Source organism: Pteropus medius, unplaced genomic scaffold (genome assembly GCF_902729225.1).
Source record: "Pteropus medius unplaced genomic scaffold, Ma_sr-lr_union100, whole genome shotgun sequence".
Classification (NCBI taxonomy): Eukaryota; Metazoa; Chordata; class Mammalia; order Chiroptera; family Pteropodidae; genus Pteropus; species Pteropus medius.
Genome location: NW_024344241.1, coordinates 5715765 through 5737489, shown reverse-complemented (window position 1 = coordinate 5737489; position 21725 = coordinate 5715765). Strand labels below are relative to the sequence as shown.

The window sequence follows — 21725 nt, the reverse complement described above, 5'->3', positions numbered from 1 at the left end:
AAGCAACCTTTTGTTTCTCCCTTAAAGTCTTTAAAAGAATTATTTGCTAAAGATGTAAACCTAGCCAAAAGTTTATCATTTTATTAATTAGGTTCCTAATTATTTCATCAAAAAGTTCTACAAATATTGTCAGCTTTCAGTGTAGTGAGATAATTCCTGTAGGTTATAGGGTGTAATTCAGGATTTAACTAATGTTTCTGCTATTTTCTCACTTTTCCTTTTGATGGTGCGGAAAGAGAAAAAAGGAAAACGGGGCACAGGCCATTCAACGCCTTCTCCAAGGGGTCTGATTTGCTGAGACACCAGCTTCACCTTCTTAACAAGGTTATTTCTGACAGCATGTGTAGATAAACATTTAGCAACAGTTTAAAACAAAATCATGTAAATCCACTTGGTTTTGCAACACAAAGGAATTCGTATTTTTAACATGATAGAAGAGAATTTTCAAAAAATTAATCTTTTCTGTTTGGGTGGTAAAATTAATTCTTGTCTCCCTGAGGAATATGGAAAATAATCAGATTTTAGGGGTTCAAATAATATTTTTAAATTGTAAATGGGATTTTTTTATTCACCCAGGCACCTAATTACAACAAGCATGCACATTTTGGTGCATTCAAGAATGGAAAATCAGAATAGCAGCATTCTTCTGGTGGGTTTTGCTCCATTTAAAGACATGAAATGAACTACAGCCAGGAAGGTGATAGATGATATAATAAGCCAACTTTGAATCTACACCCCATCTCTTCACGGTCTAGATTTACTAAAATAAATACAAGATGGTGTTCATCTTCAGGTAGAGTGAAGCCTTGTAAATGAGGCATCACGGTGCAGCTTTCTACCTTAAATGAAACAGGTAGTGATTTTCCCACCATTATTTATTTTGGTGATAAATATGCTGCATATTCAAGACTTTTGTAGTTATTTTCACTCAGTAGTTAATATTTTGATGCTTCTGGTAATTTTCATGGCTTCATTTTATATAATTATTTAAGTAAGTTAACTTCCACTAGAAACAGTTCATCTTATGCCTTCAAAACTGTTACATATTCATTAAAAAACAAAGTTGCTTGTTACTTGTTCTTTGTGTTTTAGGTGCAGCTCAGTGGAAGATGATGACAACCAGAAGACATGAGCTAAGGTTTCTGTCCTATAAAAGATTTAAAAAAAAAAAAAATCCTCCATTTAATTTTTGTCTAATTTTTTAGTTTTCAGCATTATGATTTGGATTCCATTAATGTTTGGTACTTAGAATAGTAGTACTATTATAGTGTTCATTTGTAAAGTGCTTGTTTTATCATGCTTCCTGCCTCTCCCCCTTCTTCCCTCCCCTAAAATAAAAATAGTTTGTCAAATTTAGTGACGTAAAAGACTCTTGGATGGTGAGAGTCCACATGTAACATGTGGTTTTCAGTTCCTAAAGGTTAGTAGGTTTTCAATTCCTAAAGGTCAGTTCCTAAAGGTTAGTAGGGAAACAGCAAACACCAAAATAGCATACATCAAAAAGTAGTCTTTCGTTTTAGGTATCTTATCTCCTTGGCAGATGCAAAAGAATAGAAACTGTAATTTTAAGAATGCTTCAACTCCTAAAATACTCTGTTCTCCAACTTGCCCTTTAGTAACTTTTCAACACATGTTGTAGTCATGGTCTTAAAGTAGACAAAATATTTAGTCATTGCCAGTTTTTAAGAGAAATGAGAGGTGATATACTGTAGATCCTTGATATTCCCAAATTAGGCATTCCTACATTGATCTATTTGACAGGAACCTTGTAAGCAATCATTATATATATGATGCTATTAGAATATGTAATTTTGCTGAGGCAGGAATTTGGAACTCTACAAGACCTCTGTGAGGTGTAGGACATTTAGCAAATAATCCTTTAAAAACCTGCATTCATGTTTCAGAGTAGCTGTGTAGTTTTCAAATAGAATATTTCTCATGAAGTTTTTGCTTTATTACACTTTGGCAAAAATGATATCGAGTGATTGTCACACTTCAGGATTCATAAGTCTTAGGACATAGCTCTCAAAGATGTCGTAATTTCTATCGTTGAAGAGAATAGCTGAGATTTTCGAAAGCACATACATTTTAGATACTGTTCTAGATAGACCTTATTCTTGAAGGTTATCAGAAATTAGGTTGGAATTTTGAGGCTTTGAAAGGATAGAGCATCTTGTCATAAAATTTAAGATGGTCCCAGTATTTGTATTCACTCCTAAATTGTTACTGATATCCTGTTTTTTTATTCCCCAGTGCCTATCTCCTATCTTGTTCCACTGTACTTCCTTCTCTTAAAATAATTTTGCATTTTAAAATAATTTTTACTTTTTGTCATTATAGTTATCACTTTTTTTCCTAAAATACTCAGGATATTTTTACAATATAAAAAAATTTGTGTAATGTTTTATGGTATGTTGTAGAAGCAGTGAAATGTAATGTTAGATATGTATGATATATGCATTCCTTTTACTAAACTTGGATTTTATCATCTGTCATCATTTTGTAGCAGAACTGTAGCTACCTAGGTAGAAATAAAATCTCTGAAATGAAACAAAGGAATCATATCTGAATTTAGGCCAAACAATTAAGGAATGCCCTTTTAAATGTTGGAGATAAGAAAAAAAGCCAGAGATATTAAAATATGTAATTTCCTTCCCTTAGTTATAAAGACATTAGAAATTGGGCTTCCTAACGTATTTCTTTATTCATAGTATCCTAGTTCAAGCATATATTCAACATTAATTTTATCATTCTTCTCCTAGATGGAATATCTTCCTTATAGAAATGTTCACTATAAATTCATCTGTTTTTCACATGTCAATAATAAACAATTGAGTTTAAAAATGTTTTCCAGTTATTTTGATATCATGGCATCTTTAATTTTTCTTTTTCTTCTATGTGTAGGGTAAGGGACTGTTCTGAAGAATATTTCCATTTAGTGATCAAGATATGGAAGCTGAAATCTGAAAATACTCTGTATTCTAATTATTGTATTATTTGTTGTAACTTGCATTTTAGTAGTAATATTCCTAATCGACTTATTGGGAAAACAATAAAATATTCATCTTGTTACTATATTGTCTCTTGATTTTTCTTTTGCTTGAGTTTGGTATTTTACATTGAATTTTAAAGATACCATTTCTTACCTGATTTTTCTTACATGCTGTTTCACTGATGATGTTCACTTTAGAAAGTATTCTGTGCTAAAATATGATTGAGAACTGCTGGGTGAAATTAAAGTTAAATACCCTAAAAGTTCTCAGAAGACATCTTATGTGCTGTGTGAATCTCAGTGAAGGGGAAAGGTATGGAGGGAAGTTTACAAATTATTTGGCAGAATCTGCCCTTTCACTGAACCTGCAGCTTGGAAATAGCCAATTTAGTATGATCATCCTTTCAAACATCAAATCATTTTCTAAGCAACTAAGTGCAGAACACACACCAAAAGGTGTTGTATTCTTCTTACAAGTATTTCTAATTTGGTTTTCCTGGTAGTAGATGCATAATAAGCAATGAGATAACTCCCTTTTCTCTAATGATTTAAATAAATTGGTTGAATGCAGATGGGGAGGCCTGACTCATCTACCCACTCCATTTTCATCTCAAAGAAATTTCTTCAGCTTTTAAAAACTGAATACTTAGGAGGGACAGTTGAGTCATGTGAATCTTTGGCATATGGAAAGCAGGATTGGAGAATGGAAGGTCAGAGTGTCTGGCTTTGTAGAATATGCTCCGCTCCACTTAGCTGGAACTACCTACCACTGAGAGACCAGTAGACCCTAGTTTAGTCGAATCTTGATTTTTGTAAGAAATGGGCCAAATTGCAGTGTTTCTGGATAGCCTTATAAAGGGCCCCGATTGTAGTTTTCTACTTGGGCTGGCAGAAGATTAGAGCTATATAATCTAAAGTATTTAGAGTATCGGTTTGGGAGGCTGTTGCTGCAGACTGATGAGAAAGAATCTACCTTGGTTAAGATCCAAAAAGGAGCTAGAAAAGGTCAATACTGGAGAGCTAAACATGGGTATTTATGAATAAGCCAAGTTTTTCCTGAACAGAATTACTTTATATTTCTTGTACACTTTGCCAAATGTCTGATGGCACCCTAAATAAAGTAGCCTGATTGTTTCCAGTAAGAAATTTGCCCTCACCTATCAGTTACTACCCTCCCCACCCTGAAATGCACACATTCAAAAGGACCAAAGCAATTCTTTAGTGCAGCAATCAACTTCATGGAATTTCTGACAGACTGATCCCTTATTACCTCTATCTCCAAAACGCTCCTTCCTACCTCCTGTTTCCCATCTCGCATGCCCACTCCCACTCGTAATCTTACTGAAAACCTGGATTTGTATCTTCATTACTCCATTCCATACCTGGTGCCTGGCACATGCCTTGCAAAAAGTAGGACATGAGTTGTTACTCAGAAATCTGGCTATGGAGCCAGTGCTTGTAACTGCTGTGTCATGCGTAACAATCGTCAGTGATGGATAAAGCCCATTTCTGAAATACTTTGAAAGGTACTATATGCCAGGCAATGATTGTTCAGGATACAGTGGTGAGCAAATCAGTCATGTCCATTCCTGAAGGTTTTACAAATAAAAGTTACATAATTATAGCCCTAGGATGAGGAGATAAAATACCAACACATGAAGAAGGTAGAAATGAGAATGGGTACAAAGGGCAGGTAAATGAGGTGCAGGACTCAAGTTAGAACTGTTAAGAATGAGAATGAAGATAGTTGATAGGGGAAACAAAAGATTATTGCCAATTAGAATTGAGTGAAATTTTTGTAAACTATGAAAGGGATGTTATACCACTTTGGATAATGACACTAATTGTACAGGATTTAGGTAAAATTCTATTAATAACAAGGGGTCCTGAACAGTTAAGTTTACTTTCTATTGTTGTGTTGATATAGTTCCAGAAAATTCCTTGAAAATTAACCTAAAAACTTAGGCATACTCTTTTTGACCCCTGCCTCTGAAAATTATTTGAGCCTTACTCTCTTACTACAGATAGAATAGAGAACACTTAAAGTACAGTTGCTCTCAACATTTATTTGAATTCTTTAATTCATCTCCTCCATCCCTAAGTCAAATATTCCATCTTATTGTGGGAGACATCCCTAAGTCAAACCCAATATTGACTGGATTTACATGTAGGGTAAGGGAATGAGGAGAGGGCTTTTACTTTTCATTTTTAACTTGCAGTAATATTCGAAGTTTAAATCGTGTGGCTTTATTTTAATGTTAAGAAAAACTACTTTGAGGTCACTTCATAGATTGTATAAATGCCTAAACACTATATTGTACACCTGAAACTAAAATAATACTGAATGTCAACTCTAATTGAAAAAATTTTAAAAGATGGAGGAGGTGAAGTGGAATAAGAGTTTCAAATTTCCAAATTTCAAAGTCATGGGAATGTAATATACAGCATAGGGAATATAGTTAATAATATTGTGATGGCCTTGTATGGTGTCAGATGGTTGTTGGACTTGTGATCACTTCTTTAGGTATATAAATGTTAAATAACTATGGTGTACACTTAAAACTAATATAGTATGTTAGCTATATTTTAATATAAATCTTTTTAAAAAACCTTTGAATTCACCAACCATTCACTAAAACCAAAGCATACTATCCCCCAAAATATCCAAACCGATCAAGGCATGTTACATTCAGTTTTTCCTTTACAATGTTTTTCAAAGTGTGATCTGAGAACCACCTTCATTAAAAGTACTCGAGCCCCACTCCCAAAGATTCCGTTTCTGTAAGCCTGCAATGGAACCTACTTTTTTGTTTTCCTGATTCTTATGTGCAGTAAGCATCAATCAGATTTGTTTCCTTTTTCACCAGTTAATGAGTTAAACTTTAGCTTAGTTTAAGATTCAACTAACCAGGGTTAAGACTTCTAGCAATGAAGAGCCTTGGGAAAAAAAAATTCCATTAACATGAGATCTGGCTGCTCTGTAGACAGTGACCTCTTCCCATTTTTCCTTGGACATCTCAAAACAATTAGATCTGAGTGGAAGAGGGTTATTCCATGCCTAAATCTATAGTTAGGCCCCAGAGAAAATTGATCTTGCTTTCAAATGACAAAGGACCTGGAAAATGATAAGTTTCTAAGGATTCATAGGAGGATTTTGAGGATCTGGTAAATAAATTAAAGGAGCAACTTTAGCTTCTAGTGGCCTAATACCCAACGGATAGGTCAAAATGACAAACAAAAGAGATTTGTGGAATTGGGAAAGGAAAGAAAAAAGGTAACAGAGTAGGAAGAACTAAAAAAAAAAAAAAATCACCTATAGAGGTAACCGATGTGTGTATAATAATAGAACACAAAAAAATAGCAGCAATGTCAATTATACCATTTATTGATGATGGAATTATACTGGAAAACAATCACAAAAAAAGAAAGAACAATCTTTTGAAAAGAATAGTTTACTAAGTGAAACATTTTGAAACACAACATGCAAAAGATTGTCAAATATGTCAGTATGGAAGCCCTTGGATTGATATATAGATATCTCAGCAGTGATTTCCATAAGTTCCACTCCACATCAATTCAAGTAATTTGTGTGTGTGTATGTGTGTGTGTGTGTATGTGTGTGTGTGTTTAATACCTGCATCTCAGAATGATGAACTATATTTTAGCTGTGTTTCTTGGAACAGATTTGCTTACATCGAGATATATGAAAAAGTTATTTTTGCTCAATGGGTGAGCACGTATCTTTAGCTATAAATGAAGGTGATAAACAGTTTAGCTTTTGAATATAGAATGGTCTGTTCAATACTATGTTTTTTCGGTAAAGTTTCTTTTTGGTCCTTGGTGCCTTAATTTCTTCCTTCTGATTTTCAGGAAAAGAAAGAGGTATGGGTGAAACTGGTATTGGAGACTTTGATGGCAGACAAGATCTTGTTGAGGCCACTTTAACCAGTGATTGAGTTGTTTGGGCAGTAGTAGGTTTGGTTGAGAGTTCCTGGCATGGATTTAAAATGGAGCTTTTGGGATTCTTAAAGTCATCATAAGTTGCCATCAATTGTTTTGTTGTGGATGAACTTTTTAGAGATGGTGGTCTAGAATTCCATTTATATTTGCCAGCATTGCTCCAATTCCATTTTGAAGCATTTTGTTCAAGCTTGCAAGAACCAGAATTTGTTTTTCTTTTTTCTTTACTTTTATCTACACAAGTTGGCTGAAGACTCACAGAGTCAGAAAGTTTTGGCTGTCTCATTTTGGGCACAGTTTTGGAGGAAGAGGGTCGATCGGTAACTGCTGGAGTACAGAAAGTAGTTTGTAGTCTTGGCCTCTCTTTTTGTATAGTTGTATGTTGTAATCGTTCCATTTCCAGTAAACGAGTTATCAAATGTTCAATACAGCTTTCCGGAGATTCCACTGTTCCTTTCCAAGTTTCAGATTTTGAGAGGGCTAATTTGTGCAAGTCCAGAGTATTGAAAGGAGGAGGGAGAAAATCAGGATATGGAAATACTTCACTTGGTTCCTCTGTGAAAGACTCTTCAACATTTTCTATTGTTTCTGGCTTTAAGTTTAGGTCCATCTTTTTAAAATAGCTGAGTAAAGTATCATTTGCTTTTTCATTTTCTGATAAATCACTTTCATCTGTCAAATTTTCTTCTACAATGCTGATTCCATATTTTGAATTCCAATTTGGAGCAGATAAAGTTTCACCATTGTTGTGTTCTGTAGTTGAACATAAATTAATACGAGGTTCATTTCTGTCATTAAAATCTCCGTCGGCATAGGGCCAGCAGAGACCTAATGGCGTCTGCAGTCCAGGGTAAGAAACAACTTGTTTATCAACCGAAGCACTTTTTAAGGAATGGTTCAGAGTGAAGAGCCTTATGGGATTATTGGTTATGTTAAGGCCAGTTTCCAATGAAGATTTTTTGAAATCCCTTAAAAAAAATGATTTAATAATGAATGACTTGTTGACTAGGAATGAAATGCTGTTATAATGATAATGAATAAGTAACCTTACTCAGACTGGTTAATGTTTAGTTCCCAATGTCATATGTGTATCTATCTGAAACAGAAATATGTTAATTTCCAAATATGCTCTAATTGTATACAACTATTAAATTGTTTAAGTATTGATTAAAATATTAACTGGTCATCTCTTTGTGCATGGACAGGTAATGAGATCATTATAACTACATATGGCTAATGAGTTATGAATGGCCAGTAGGTTAAAATTGGCTAATTATATCTATTTGCCTATGAATACACTGTACATAGAATTATGATTTCTGAAATGGAGACTATCCAACTCAAACTGAAATTATAGTGAAATGTTTATTGACCCAGAATTAGATAAAAGTAAACACTTAAAGAACATAGGTTACTTAATAAAGGCTTCTACTTTAGCCATTGTTGTTTTTTTATGATTATTTTAACAAAAAAAGGAAGCAAAACTATGTCTATTGAACAAAATTTACCCCAGATGTAGTCCATAGCATTTTCATCTGATGGTGCTCTTTTATTTTAGGAGTAATAACTCTAGGTATTATATTAAAATGAAAGCTGCAAAAAGCCAGGCCATAGAATACTGAGTTTATAGTTAGCTTTTTTTTTTTTAAGCTTACTAGAAATACTGACATTGAAAGATTTGATTCAGGAAGACTGGCCAAGATAGCATAGAAGCTAGATGCTGTGCTCACTCCCTCTCACGATCACACCAAAATTACAACAAAACTACAGAGCAACCATAACTGGAAGTCACCTGAGGTCTAGCTGAATAGAAGTCCTACAACTGGGGACATACATAAGAAGAGGCTGGTAGGAGGGGCAGAGATGCTAAACAACCGGTCCCACAACCATGTGTTGGGATCCAAGAACTGGGAAGGTTACTTTGGCTGCAGAGACCCCTCCCCGCTCTGAGGAGTGAGGGGTCCAGGTCCCACACTAGGCTCCCCAGCCCAGGGTTCCAGTGCCAGGAAGAGAAGTCCCTACAACCTCTGGCTATGAAAAACCAGCAGAGATTGTGGCTGAGTGAAATGGAGGGCTGCGGGGATCCCAGACGCTCCTCTTAAAGAGCCCGTGCCCAGACTTACTCACTGACGGACTTGCTCGCTCTGAGTTCCAGCGTTGGGGCAGCTGCTTGAGGAGCGCCAGGGACATACAGGGAGACACTGTGTTGTCGGGCTTCAGGGTGAGGACTGGAGGGGAGGCTTTTTTCCGGGCAGAAGTGCTGGCAGTATCCATTGTTCTTTTGTTGAGCCCTACCCGCTCCCAGTGTGCAGACGCATACCTGAGTCTCCACCAACCTGAATAACACAGGTCGCTCCACCCAGGTGATTCCCTGAGACTCCGCCTCTCCCAACTATTTGTTATGGTTTATTCCATACAAATAGCTTGCTCGCCATAGGCTGCGGACTTTCCTAAAATCTCTCAAAGGCTCACAAAACCCAAAGAATCAATATCTGGCCTAGGCATTCCCTGTACCTCTTGCTGAGCAGCACCAAGCTCGGCATTAGCGGCAGCTGGCTTTGGTTTCTGCCTTGGCCTGTTGAGGCACCTTTAAGCCCAGCACGGGTGGTAGCCATCTGCAGATTGTTTGGTAACTTTATTAGGTGGTCCCGGAAGTGCACAGGCTGTGGCTGAACGTGGCCAACAGCTGGACCCCTCCCAGAAGGCCCTTAGGCCGGCACACCCAGTGGTCTGCTTTGACCAGCACTGGAGCTGGAGCACCCTCCAGGGCTTCATCTGAGGAGGACACATATGAAGGGCAGACTGGGCAGGCACCAAAGCCCTGCTAAAGCGAATCCTGCTCCATATGGTCAATCCCTCACTGGCCAATCCTCACAACCAATCAACCCAAGGGTCAATTCCTCCCATCAAAGTACAAACAGCAACCAAGGCTCAGCTACATCAGGAGGGCACATACAACTCACACACGGGACACACCTTAAGAACCTCTCTCATCTGACTGTGCCACTGAGCCCCAAAGGACATCTACTATATAAAGTCACTCTATTAGGAGCCCTACCTAATACATAGAAACAAACATAGGGAGCGGGGGCGGGCAGCCAAAATAAGGGACAAAGGAAGATGTCCCACATGAAAAAACAGAACAAAGCTCCAGAAGAAGAACTAAATAAAGTGGACTCAAGCAATCAAACGGATGCAGAATTCAAAACATTGGTTATAAGGATGCAAAAGAAACTTAGGGGAAGAGTAGATGAACTTAGCAAGAATTTTAATGAAGATATAAAAAACATGAAAAATGGAGATGGAAAACATAAAAGGGAACCAGTAAGAAATGAAAAATACAATATCTGAGATGAAGAGTCCTTTAGAGGGCATCGACAGAATGGATGAAGTGGAGGATCAAATCAGTGATTTAGAGGACGGGGTAGCAGCGAAAGACACCCAATCGGAACAGCAACAAGAAAAAAATCCCCAAAAGTGATAGTTTAAGGGACCTCTGGGACAATATAAAGTGTAACAACAATTCACATCATAAAGGTACCAGAAGGAAAAGAGAGCAAAAAATTGAAACTCTATTTGAAGAAATAATTTCAGAAAACTTCCCTAACCCAGTGAAGGAAATAGACATACAACCCCAAGAAGTTCAGAGAGTCCCAAACAAGATGAACCCAAAGAGGCACCAAGGCACATCATAATTAAAATGCTAAAGGTTGAAGACAAAAAGAAAATCTTAAAAGCAGCAAGAGAAAAACAATTAGTTACAAGGGAGCTCCCAGAAGACTGTCAGCCTATTTCTCAACAGAAAATTTGCAGCCAGGAGGGCTTAGCACAAAATATTCAAAGTGATGAAAAGCAAGGACCTACAACTAAGATTACTAAACCTAGCAAAGCTATCATTTAGAATCTAAGGCCAAGAAAAGAGTTTCTCGGACATGAAAAAACTAAAGGAGTTCATCATCACTAAGCCAGTATTACAGTAAATGTTGGAGGGATTTAAGAAGAAGAAAAAAATATGTATCAAAAATATGAATAAAGAATGGCAATAACTATGTATCTATGAACAGGTACTTCAAATGAAAAAAGAGTTAAATGCTCCAATCAAAAGATAGGGTGGCTGAATGGATAAGAAAACAAGACCCTTATGTAGGCTGCCTACAGGAGACGCACTTCGGATTAAAAACACAGACAGACAGAAAGTAAAGGGATTGGAAAAAGATATTTCATGGTGGACCTGGAGGGCATTGTGCTGAGTGGAGTAAGTCAGAGAAAGACAAAGTTCGTATGATTTCACATACGTGTGGAATCTAAAGAACAAAATAAACAACGACACACACATATAAAAAATCACGAACAAAATCATAGATACAGAGAACATTTTGAGGGTTACCAGATGGGAGAAGGGGTGGGGGGAGTTAGTGAAAAAGGGGGAAGGGATTAAAAAGTACAAAATGGTAGTTACAAAATAGTCGCGGAGGTATAAAGGATAGCATAAGGAATATAGTCAATAATATTGTAATAACTATGTACGGTGTCAGATGAGTACTAGATTTACCCATGGGGTGATCACTTTGTGAGATATATAGATGTCTAATATCTATGTTGTACAGCTGAAACTAACATAATATTGTATGCCAACTATAATTGAAAAATAAAAAAATATTAAATTTCTCAAAAAAAGAATGATTTGATCCATTAATTGACTTATATTTATAGTCTCACTATCTTCTTGCTACTTTTAAAGCCAGTTTACATTAAAGAGAGCAAAGTAATCTTGAAAGATTTTTAAATACTTTCATTTCTATGGAAAATGATAAATATTCATTTAGCTAAAAAAATAGGTATACTGACTTGCCTTTGAAAAACCACAGGAAAATTACTTTAAATTTAGAATTGATAACAACACAATCCATGCACTATAGTAAAAAGAGCATAGAATCTGGAGGCAGAAGACCTAGGTTTGAACTCATTTGCCCCCAGTGAGCTAAATACCCAGACAGTTATATAAACATACTTTGTAAAATATTAACTCTAAATTAAAGTTATCATTACTTTTATCCTCTTTACTTGTTGATGGTATATTGAGGACAAAAATCTCAATATTTCACTTCCAACTCTGCAATGTTACTAGGCTTTCCTAGTATTAACAGTGAATGCATATCAAACACATTATTCAGTTTAGTCTTGACAACAACCCCATGAGATAGGCACTTTTACTTTTTATTTTTATGGAAAAGAAAACTTGAAGCAAGGCTGGTTAAGGTCACACATCTAGTGAGTGATGGAGCTGGGATTTAAACCCAGGTGATGGGGATCCCATGTCTATGATCCTAGCCTGCACTCTACTGACTCACTTTATGTTTGCTCTTCTGTATGATAGAATTCAACTAATTTCATTTGACCTCTCACCTTGAAATCCCTGTTCCCAATTGAGCTCTTTCTAGTAAAAGTAGCCTTTCCTATCCCCACCAGCACCAACATTCCTTTAGGACATTAGTCATTACAATTCCTTTAGCGCTTCTTGGTTTTGCCCCTCAAATTTGAGCATTAGGTGAGTTTATCCTGAGCCTCTGACTAAGAAGATAGCTACTATCAAGTGAACCACTCTAGAGTCAAAACTGGGTACAAAAGAGAGGACTAGAACTCAAGCTCTCCATTAAATAATACACTGTACGTAAAAGTGACACATAACAGTGTTCAATAAATGTTAATTTCCAAATAATAGTAACCTACTTTTTTAAGAAGCATTATAGTTGATTCTAATGCACACTAAAGATTAAGAAACAAAAAATAAGAATTCAAATTCAAGTAAGGTCCGAGAAGCAATATATTATAGTGATAATGAGCATGAACCAAGTTACTTTTTTACATTCTGGTGCTACCATTCATTAATTGTATGCCTTTGGGCAAGTTACTTATTATCCTGCCTCAATGTTCTCATCTATAAAACAGGGATGATGATAACAGTACCTACCTTATAGGATTGCCGTAAGGGTTAAATGAATTAATACATATAATTAATTAAAACTGTTCCTGGCACATGGAGTATTACTTTCCTATTACAATTTATTTTCCCTTCAATGAGAAGTCCAAACTCTATCCATCTAAACCCTCATTGTAATTGCACCATAAACTCTCAATTACCAATATATTGATTACTTCTGTGGTGTCTGCCAGACATTTCCTATTTAAGGATGAGCTTCTACAATATTCCATTATTTGCACTCAACACTTTTTCTTCTGGTTGTTTTTTGTTTTAGTATTTCAAATGAGTATTTCAGATGAGTTAACTCTTCTGTACTTAAATTTATTTCACTAATTTAGGGATTTATGAAAATACTCTCACCTGGTCTCCATGGTACTTCCTTCATTAAGAGGATAACTCCAGAACTGAAATAACCCTTGATTACTATTCTGATAACAGAAAAGCCATAAAAAAATATTTTAGTAACTGCATCCACTTTTTAAAAATAATACTTTAGGAAAATAGTATGATGAATAAAATCCCACCTGTGTTCTTTTGTGAGCATGCTCTGATAAATTAAGTTCTAGCATCAGCTGTTCTACTGGAATTTCCAAATGGCTCTATAAAGCAGCAAAAGACTTTTAAACAAAATATATCTCTGTTCCTTACTGGTTTGTGTTCTAAGACTGTATAGTTATTGTTGTAACAAAGGAATATATAGTTCCAACCAAGGAATATATAGTAAAATCCTATAATACTCCCTTACATACATACAGATATAATTTTTTTTTACTGATTTCAGCAGGAATTAGTATAATCTTATAAATACCAACTAAACAGTGTTAACTAATGAATCTTGAATATCATTAACATTGTCTTTATTTTACTAACAGTTAAGTGTTTTATATTTTGATCAAAAAAGGTAAATGAAAGATTTTCTCACTACTTCAAAACAAAGTATCAACCATTTTAACTGCTTCAGGTATCTTAAAAGCTGTGACTATTTCCCTTTTGGCAATGACTAGAAAACACAATATTTATTACAAAGTTAATGTCCATTTATAGTTCTGTTATATTGAAGAAAAACTTAATAAAATATTAATGACGAAGTTGTAGCCCTGTAAAAAAGCAAAAGTCTGTCTTGATTGAAGAAGTCTATAAAAATGAAATTTAAAGTTTAACTTTGAAAAAAATTTTTTTTAAAGAACATACATATAATTTTAAATAATATTTTGTGAATTATTTAAAACCAAACATTTATCCTTACCTTGTTAATTTTATCTGAAAGAATGTATTGGGGAAAAATGACAATTAATAGTTATATAAAACTGCTTACATTAAAAACAAACCCCCTTTAATGTGCATGATTATACATATTATAAATATGAATATAAATTTTCCTATATCTATAAATACAAGGATCAATATACACATCTAGAATTTCTTACCACCTGCTTCAATATCCCTTCTGGGTGAGAGGTTTTTATTTTCAGGAACAGGTGCTTCTGAATCCAAATTCCAGTGAGATAAGTTCTAAAACAATATTTTTTTTTAGGATACTCTTAATGTTAAGAAAATGTTAAAAGCTCAAATATATAATTTTACATGTCCTTTGGGTGGAGTGTGACAAAAGGCACAAAGCTTCAAGACCACCTCTCCTTCCTATAAGGGTACTACCAGCATATTTGAGGAACATGCAATGTTCTCTCTTATCAAACTAGTATCAGCTTGATAACACTAATTAATCAGAAAATGGAAAGGCTTTTACAATTTATGGTTTCATTCTTATTTTGTTCAAAATAATGGCACACAGGTTTTCAAAACTGAATTATAAATGTAATAAAATGTCCAGTGCAGTGTGTCCCTGGCACACAATGGCACATTCACCAAATTTTTTGTAGCTCAGTACCAAATCTAAAAGCCTATAAAATCTTTCCACCAAACAAAGAAAATGCTCTAATCCTCACGTTAACTCAATGCTGACCAGCCCACTACTCATTCTGGACTCCAGATGTTGAGAAACACTCAGGAAGTACTCAAAAGAAAGCCAAAAAATTAATAGGGAAAGGTACTATATCTACTGAGTATTATTGTTCCAGACATTGTGCTGGAAAAAAAAAAAAATGTGGGTTGTGTATAGGAGAGGAATGTAATCATTTATCCTGGAAAAGGGAAAGTGAAGAGGCAATTGGTTTATTTTTTCAAAAAATAATTTTTTAAGGAATGAACTTAGTGGTTTTCTATCTCAAATAGAAAATCCTTTGCAAATTAAACTCTAAGCAACATACAAATAAAATGTGAAGTAGTATTAGGTATCATCTCCACACTAAGGAGGAATAGGGAGAAATAAGCTTAAATGCAGTATAAGGATATAACTGATCCACAAGAAAGTTATGTCCTTTAGAAAGGATAGTTGAAACTTAGCGGGTAGGCTGCAGATTCTCTTTCTCTAGAGGTTTTTGAAAAATAAAATTAATACATATTCTCTGCCCTCTGAAATAATGTTTCAGGTCTAGTCTCCATGTGAGAATTACCTGGGGAGCTTTTTTAAAAATAATAGTTGAAAAAAATGTTACAGATTTTGATTCAGTAGGATGAGGGTATGGCCCAATTATTTGTATTTTTAAAACCCTCCTGACAGATTCTCAAGCTTCTCTCAGCTATGTATGTAACCCTGGAACACTAACGTACAAAATAATATGTGAGAGAAATATCCTTAAATTAACATGGAAAAGGGAAGCTGATGAACTGTGTTATTGAAATCATGAAATAAAATTAATGATGCCAAATTTGTCACCTGGTAAGGAAGATTGTCAACCATACACTAAGCCAGCTAGATTTTAACTCCTTGCAGGCTGGGAATTGTTTACACCTTTTGATATCCCACCTGTCTTACCAATATTTTTTACAAAATATGTGTGAGAAAATAGAACAAAATCCAATTGTAATTAGAAATGTTTTGACATTTCTAGAGACACTCGTTAACTTTTCTTTGTTAAAAGAAATAATAGTTTTCCAACTGATATTCCAAATGTGCTAAGAGGAAAACTCAGGACAAACTGCTCACAGAGACAGCAGCAAGGGATCTTAGCAGTAAGATTCAGTGGGAGTTAGGTCTTAACAGTGGGAGCTGCTGTCCAAATGCTCAAGTTCAATAGCATCTGCCATACCTCATGAGAGATGTTTGACACACGCAGGTTGGTGCCACAGTTCTCACCATTTCTTCTCCCCATTTTGCTCCTCTGTTTCCTTAAAATCCTATACAGGTTGTCGGACAGGCACATTTATGGGTAAGGTACAACAATGATTTAAAGAAAGCATGAACTTTGGCTCCCCATATAAAGGAGGTCAAGAAAATACTTAGAAAGCAGGAGAAAGGGACTATGAGGGCAAGGTGTGGGTAACAATATAAAATCAACCAGAAACAAGGGGCAAGCTAGACCAAAAAGGGGAGGGGAGTATAGACAAAAGCAAATTGGAAGATTTGACAGAATATTAGGAAATTAAGGTCTGAAGTGAGAAAGATATTATCAGAGAGGAAGATAAAATATAAATTAGAAAAAAATATAGTGAATCATCTGGAATTTATAAAACAGGGTCATGAACTCTGCTTTTAATCATTCAGAACAGGTGCTCCATTTGAAAACGGATTAACCTTACATACACAGTCAGAGCGAGCATCCCATGTTCAGAGACACTAAAAAGCCCACAGAACCAAACACTGTTTTCCACACCAAACTATCATGGTATCTAAGTCCACTACTGTTTAAGGTAGAAATATTAGAGAACTATAAGATAACAAGTAAAGCAATCATTGGCTTAGGGTATGGCTATCTGGAAAGACTCAGAAATTAAAGCCACCACTGTAATCAGTATATTTGCTAATCGTTTATATTTTATTGTCTCCTGGAGAGAAAGGTGTATCCTGGAGAAATAGAAAATACAGTTCAGGAAGGTTTTGAATCAATAAATACTGATCCACCTGCTCAATGCCAGGCACTGGGGTGGAAGCATGAAGGAGGAAGGCTGAGTAGGTGGCGCCGACCCTGGCCACCCAGGTGTGTGCCGTGGAGGAAGGCACCGGGAGCCTGGAAAAGGCCACCGTATCTGGAGGAGATGCCCAGAGACCAGGTCTCTGTGACTGGGAGTCCGGGGAAGGGGCTTTAGGGCAGAAGATTGAGGAGGTCGGTGTCCGGAGGAAGGCGCAAAGCCCAGGTGTCAGAAGACCCCTCCCTCCCCGGGCTGTGGGCAGCTCTGTGGGGAGCGCGGGACAAGGGGACAGCGGGTGCGGGCTCGCGGGGGCGCCCTGGGCTCCCGCCTCTTACCCCACCGCGCCGCAGGCCCACGTGTAGTCTCCGGCGTCGTCTCCTAGGGTGCTGCCTCCCCGGGGCCCGGGCCCCTCTGCGTGCGGGGCGAACCGCTGGACTGGCGCCCCTTCCGACTCGGCCTTCCTGCAGCGGGAGGACAGGGAGGGCAACGGGCGGCGGCCGGCCGGGAGCGCGGCCTCCTCGGCGGTGGACGGCCTACGAGGCTCGCGGGCTGGCGCCGGGCCGGGCGAGACCAGCCTGAGCTGGGGCTGCGGCTCCGCGGGCTTCCCCAGAGGCCGGGTCGCCCGGCAACTACCATCGAGCCGGGGCGCCCATGACGGCCCCACGTTCCATCGGGTCGGCTGGTATTCCGGGGCCGCTAGGCCGTCGGCGGCAGCCCAGGCCCGGAGCCTCTTGGGGGTCACCAGGCCGCCATGCCCGCGGGCCGGGCGACGCAGCCGGGGGAGGGCGCCTGCCCTAGGCTCCTGCCCTCGCGCGCCTATGGGCCTTCTCAGGGGCGGCCCGGCCCCCTGGGCCATCGCAGGTGCGTGGCCGCCCCAGGGCTCCGCACCCGTGGGAGTCACGGCCCCGGCGCCCCCACCGTCCCACACCCAGGCCGGGCCTTCCGGCGCCCTGGCCCTGACCTTGACCCCGGACGACTCACTGAAGGGCCCCGCGCGGCCGGCCGCCACCCCATAATTTGTTCACTTAAAGCTTGGAGCTGTGCCCAGCACTAAGCTAGACAAACCTAAATCTATGTATATGCATGGATATATGTAAAGTTCTATCTATGCTTATAATATGTAATATAGTAAATACTTAAAATGGAAGAAGGAAGGTATCCCTGCTGAGAGCAAGCCCACCTTTGGTCAGTTCCGGGTCACTCATTGGTATTACAACAGGAAGAACAAAAGCTGATTTTTTTCTGTCTAGGATACATTTAGGTCGTGGGAGGCCAATTTTGTCCTCCAAATTTATATCTCTTACTTTCGGTTCCATGAAATAAGTGTGTAGAGTGAGGGGAGGAGAGGAAAGAATACATGTACATTCTATACACATATAGAATATAAGTATATGCATTATTATATGCGTGTATAGTAAGTAAATATGTAAGTGAATATTTACACACTTGTGACCAATATATTTGTATGTGTAAGTAAATAAATACTAAAAGTGTCAGATGTATTCTTTATAATAAAGTATTGACATTTGAGAAAGAAATTTTTGTAATCCTTTGCTGATGGATACTATTGCATTCTGCTGGGTTGAACACTCGGCTCTAGGTTCAACCCCCAAAACGTTTTGTTAATTATCTAAATGCACTGGTTCTTAACGTTTGGGCGGAAGGAATCTCCTGTTGCTTTGAGTACCTTCTCAGAAAGATGCATATAGAGTATATACCAGTTGAATACAATTTCAAGGATTTCCCCTATCTCCACCTCCATATCAGAGATGTCTGTCTCCTTCCTCTCTGTTTCCGTTTTCCTCTCATACAGGCTTTCCCTGACTTCATTATTAAAAGCCCTTCCCACCCACATTAGTCTATTTCATAACATCCTGTTTTTATTTCTTCTTCATACTCCTCACAATATTGTTTGTTAGTCTTGTTTGCTTTTTTTGTTGTCTGTCTCTTCCTAGTAGAATATATAACACTCTATGAGGGTAGGGGCCTTGCCTGTCTAATTCATTGCTGAATCCCCATTACTTTAAACTGTGTAGGAACACCATAAATATAAGTGAATGATTATGAGGTTAGCCTAGGCTTCTTTGGACGTCTCCCTCCTAAGTACTCTTCTCCTTCAGACTGTTTTCCATACTGCTGACCTAAAACACAGACCTACTCAAATGCTCTCCTCATGCCTAAAGAATAAAATGCAGATTCTGTAGTCTGCTCATCACCTTTCCACTGCCTACACGTCAAAAACGTCAGACATTTTGCAATTTTCCTAAATACTCTCTGTCTTCCAGGATACAGGTTATGTTTACTTTTTCTACGCTAGCTCTTTTTTTTTAATCTCCTCCCTCCTTTTAGTTACCTAAGTCCTACTTATATAGATCTAGCTCACAAATTATTTTCCTTAATCCTTCAGAAAGAAATTGCTACTACCTTCAAGATCCCTATTTTGGGTTATGTTATAATGATTTATTTACAGTTCCTTACTCACTATTACATTATAATTATTATTTTACAATATCTCACTCATTTTCTTTTAAACACCTTAAAAGCAAGACCCGGCCTTATTCTATCTGGTGGAGTGCTGGCATATACTAGGCACTCAAGAAATATTTGAATTAATTTACTCCAAAAATAACATTTGCTAGAGTGTATGGTGTGGTTACTATGTGCCAGGCATAACACTGAACATTCTACACAGATTAACTGACTTAATACTCTTAATGACACAATGAAGTTGACACTGCTAGTTATTCCTATTTTGTAAATGAGTAAACTAAACTTTTCCCAACTTAAAATTACTTGAAAAATAGTGAATTGGGTAAATATTAGAGTCCATGTATTTTTAACTAACTCTTTCTATAAATATATCTAGCTGAGAATTTTTTTTTTTCTGTCTTTGGATAGGAGACAAGAATTACATCTGTATGTGTGTATGCATGCATGCATTTCATATATCTAGCTACGTATCTCCCATCTTTCTCGCTTTATGTTTCTGTTTCTGCTTTTTTATTTTGTTTCAGAGCTTGAGCTGATGCCTGATCCCTTAAAGTCCCTCTGAGATTTGTCATCCATTAATGCATCTTCTGAGATTCTTTATTTTTCCTTGGCAACTATATTCCTAAAACCTTCCTTTCCTATTATTATTTCCACTTGACTTCTCTTTCTTTCTCTGGAGACTTTTTGAACACTTTGACGTTAGCATCAAAATCATATGCCCCACCACTTGTTGAACTGATGAGGTTTTTAGTATTACAGTTTTAAAACTAAAGTGACAAAATAGCCCTTGCAGTATTTACAGGGGAGCACCCATTCTAAGTGGTGAGGAGACAAGGCTAAGAGAGGAAAGAACTCAGTATGAAATGTGGCAGTGTGAAATATAAGAGGAACAACTAAGAGAATGATGCTATTTCCAAACCCTTGAGTCTGCTTTGGCTCTAGCTAGCCTTGAGAGTTAGTGAATTAGTTAGTTGGACAGTGGGCTTTTTTTCCATAGCAGATCTGGTCCAGCTTTAACAGTAGTCCTTGCTCCCAAAAGAACCCACCTTCCTTCTAGGCCATCCCAAGGCCACTCTGGATTCCATTTTTAGTGGTAGCCTCAGGCTTCCCTTACTTCAAGCCCATACCTCTTTAGTTAATCCAAGAGTAGGGTAAGGTAGATGCTCTCTGTCTCATGGCATTTAACAAGCTCTTGCATTAATTACAGTGAAGGTGGTCTGAATTGGTGGAAAAGAAGGAAAGCCTCAGGTCAATTACTTAGTAGGTAAGAATGCCTTGCTACCCACCTCAGTTTCTCTTACTATGAAGAATGTGACAACATTGACCACCAGATAACTATTTTGGAAAGCACTTTGATGTACGATTTTTCCCCCCACAGTCCAGGAGTATGCAAAAAAATGTCAGTAACAACATTGATTAGTTTCTATTTACACTGGAGGGAAAAGCCTTCTGTTTCAGTCTACCGCCTTCATTCAATACCTCTTGTGTTTTCACATTTACCCATGCCTTTGCCTCCACCTCCTTTTATTTTTCCCTACATTATTGCAAGGTCATGGCTGATCATGTACTACAATAGAATCTTGTTTAGTGTAATAATGTAAATATTTTTTGAAAGTCAGGACGATATTTTCCAATTAATAATGTGCATTTTTGTTCTCAAATAGATTCTAAATCAGTGGGGAAGATTTCAATTCAATTATGAGTAATTTGTGTTAGTGTCTGGTTTAGCTAACTTGTCTTTTATTTTTTCCAGCTCAGCTTTGTCTTTCAATCACGACCGATTATATTTATCTCAATGAGCATTGACCTTAAATCGCCTAACTTTCTCGTGTATGTATAATTCCTTTTGAAGAAATATAAGTGAAATTTTGTTAGAAGTTGTGTTTTTATTTTAAAAATTAATCTTTAACACTTGGGTCTCTTATTGAGAGGCCACCATTTTGTTGCAAAAATATAGGAAATCTTGTTTAAAATCTATTTCTGAAGTGAATGTGATAGTGATGTATATGAATATATTTCCAAAAGTAAGATAAACACATACATCAATAAATTCTACATCTGCATACGTTGCAACTAGTACTTTTGAATAAATTCTCAAACATATTTCCACCTTTATTTTGATTTTTCTGCAAGACTTGAATTCTGCAGTTTGAATTGCTTTAAAAATCTTCCTGTCCTTTGGATGCCTATACTCTGTAGCTGCATTTTCTTAGCTTTATGTCACAAATTCACTTTGAATTTTGGTTTAAATTCAGGATCAGAACTTACTTTCTGACGCCAGGAAAGCTGTAACTTGGATCCTCTTTCTGGTAGTCGGGACCCTTCCACCTC

The 21725-nt window shown here is 37.2% G+C and overlaps 2 protein-coding genes across 12 annotated transcripts in view; one reads left to right on the top strand and one right to left on the bottom strand.

Annotated features, from left to right (window-relative positions):
- PRP4K (pre-mRNA processing factor kinase PRP4K) overlaps positions 1-3075 on the top strand; it is a 33640-nt gene extending 30565 nt beyond the window's left edge. For 2 of the 11 annotated variants that reach the window (XR_005654209.1, XR_005654201.1), the window contains 2 exons: positions 237-324; positions 577-1174. The gene's annotated coding sequence lies outside the window, so the exon portion shown is untranslated. Of the gene's footprint in view, positions 1-236; positions 1175-2904 lie in introns of those variants that run through there. The other 9 variants (XR_005654213.1, XR_005654210.1, XR_005654207.1 and 6 more) reach the window with 8 other exon arrangements.
- A 3492-nt stretch (positions 3076-6567) lies between these two features.
- Positions 6568-16250, bottom strand: FAM217A (family with sequence similarity 217 member A). Its single transcript, XM_039869428.1, has 6 exons — positions 16085-16250; positions 14363-14447; positions 14182-14195; positions 13460-13534; positions 13296-13363; positions 6568-7920 (listed from the first exon to the last, which is right to left on the bottom strand). Exons 1-6 carry the CDS (start codon positions 16196-16198, stop codon positions 6705-6707), a joined length of 1572 nt encoding a protein of 523 aa, XP_039725362.1. The 5' UTR covers positions 16199-16250; the 3' UTR covers positions 6568-6704.
- Positions 16251-21725: the final 5475 nt, after the last annotated feature.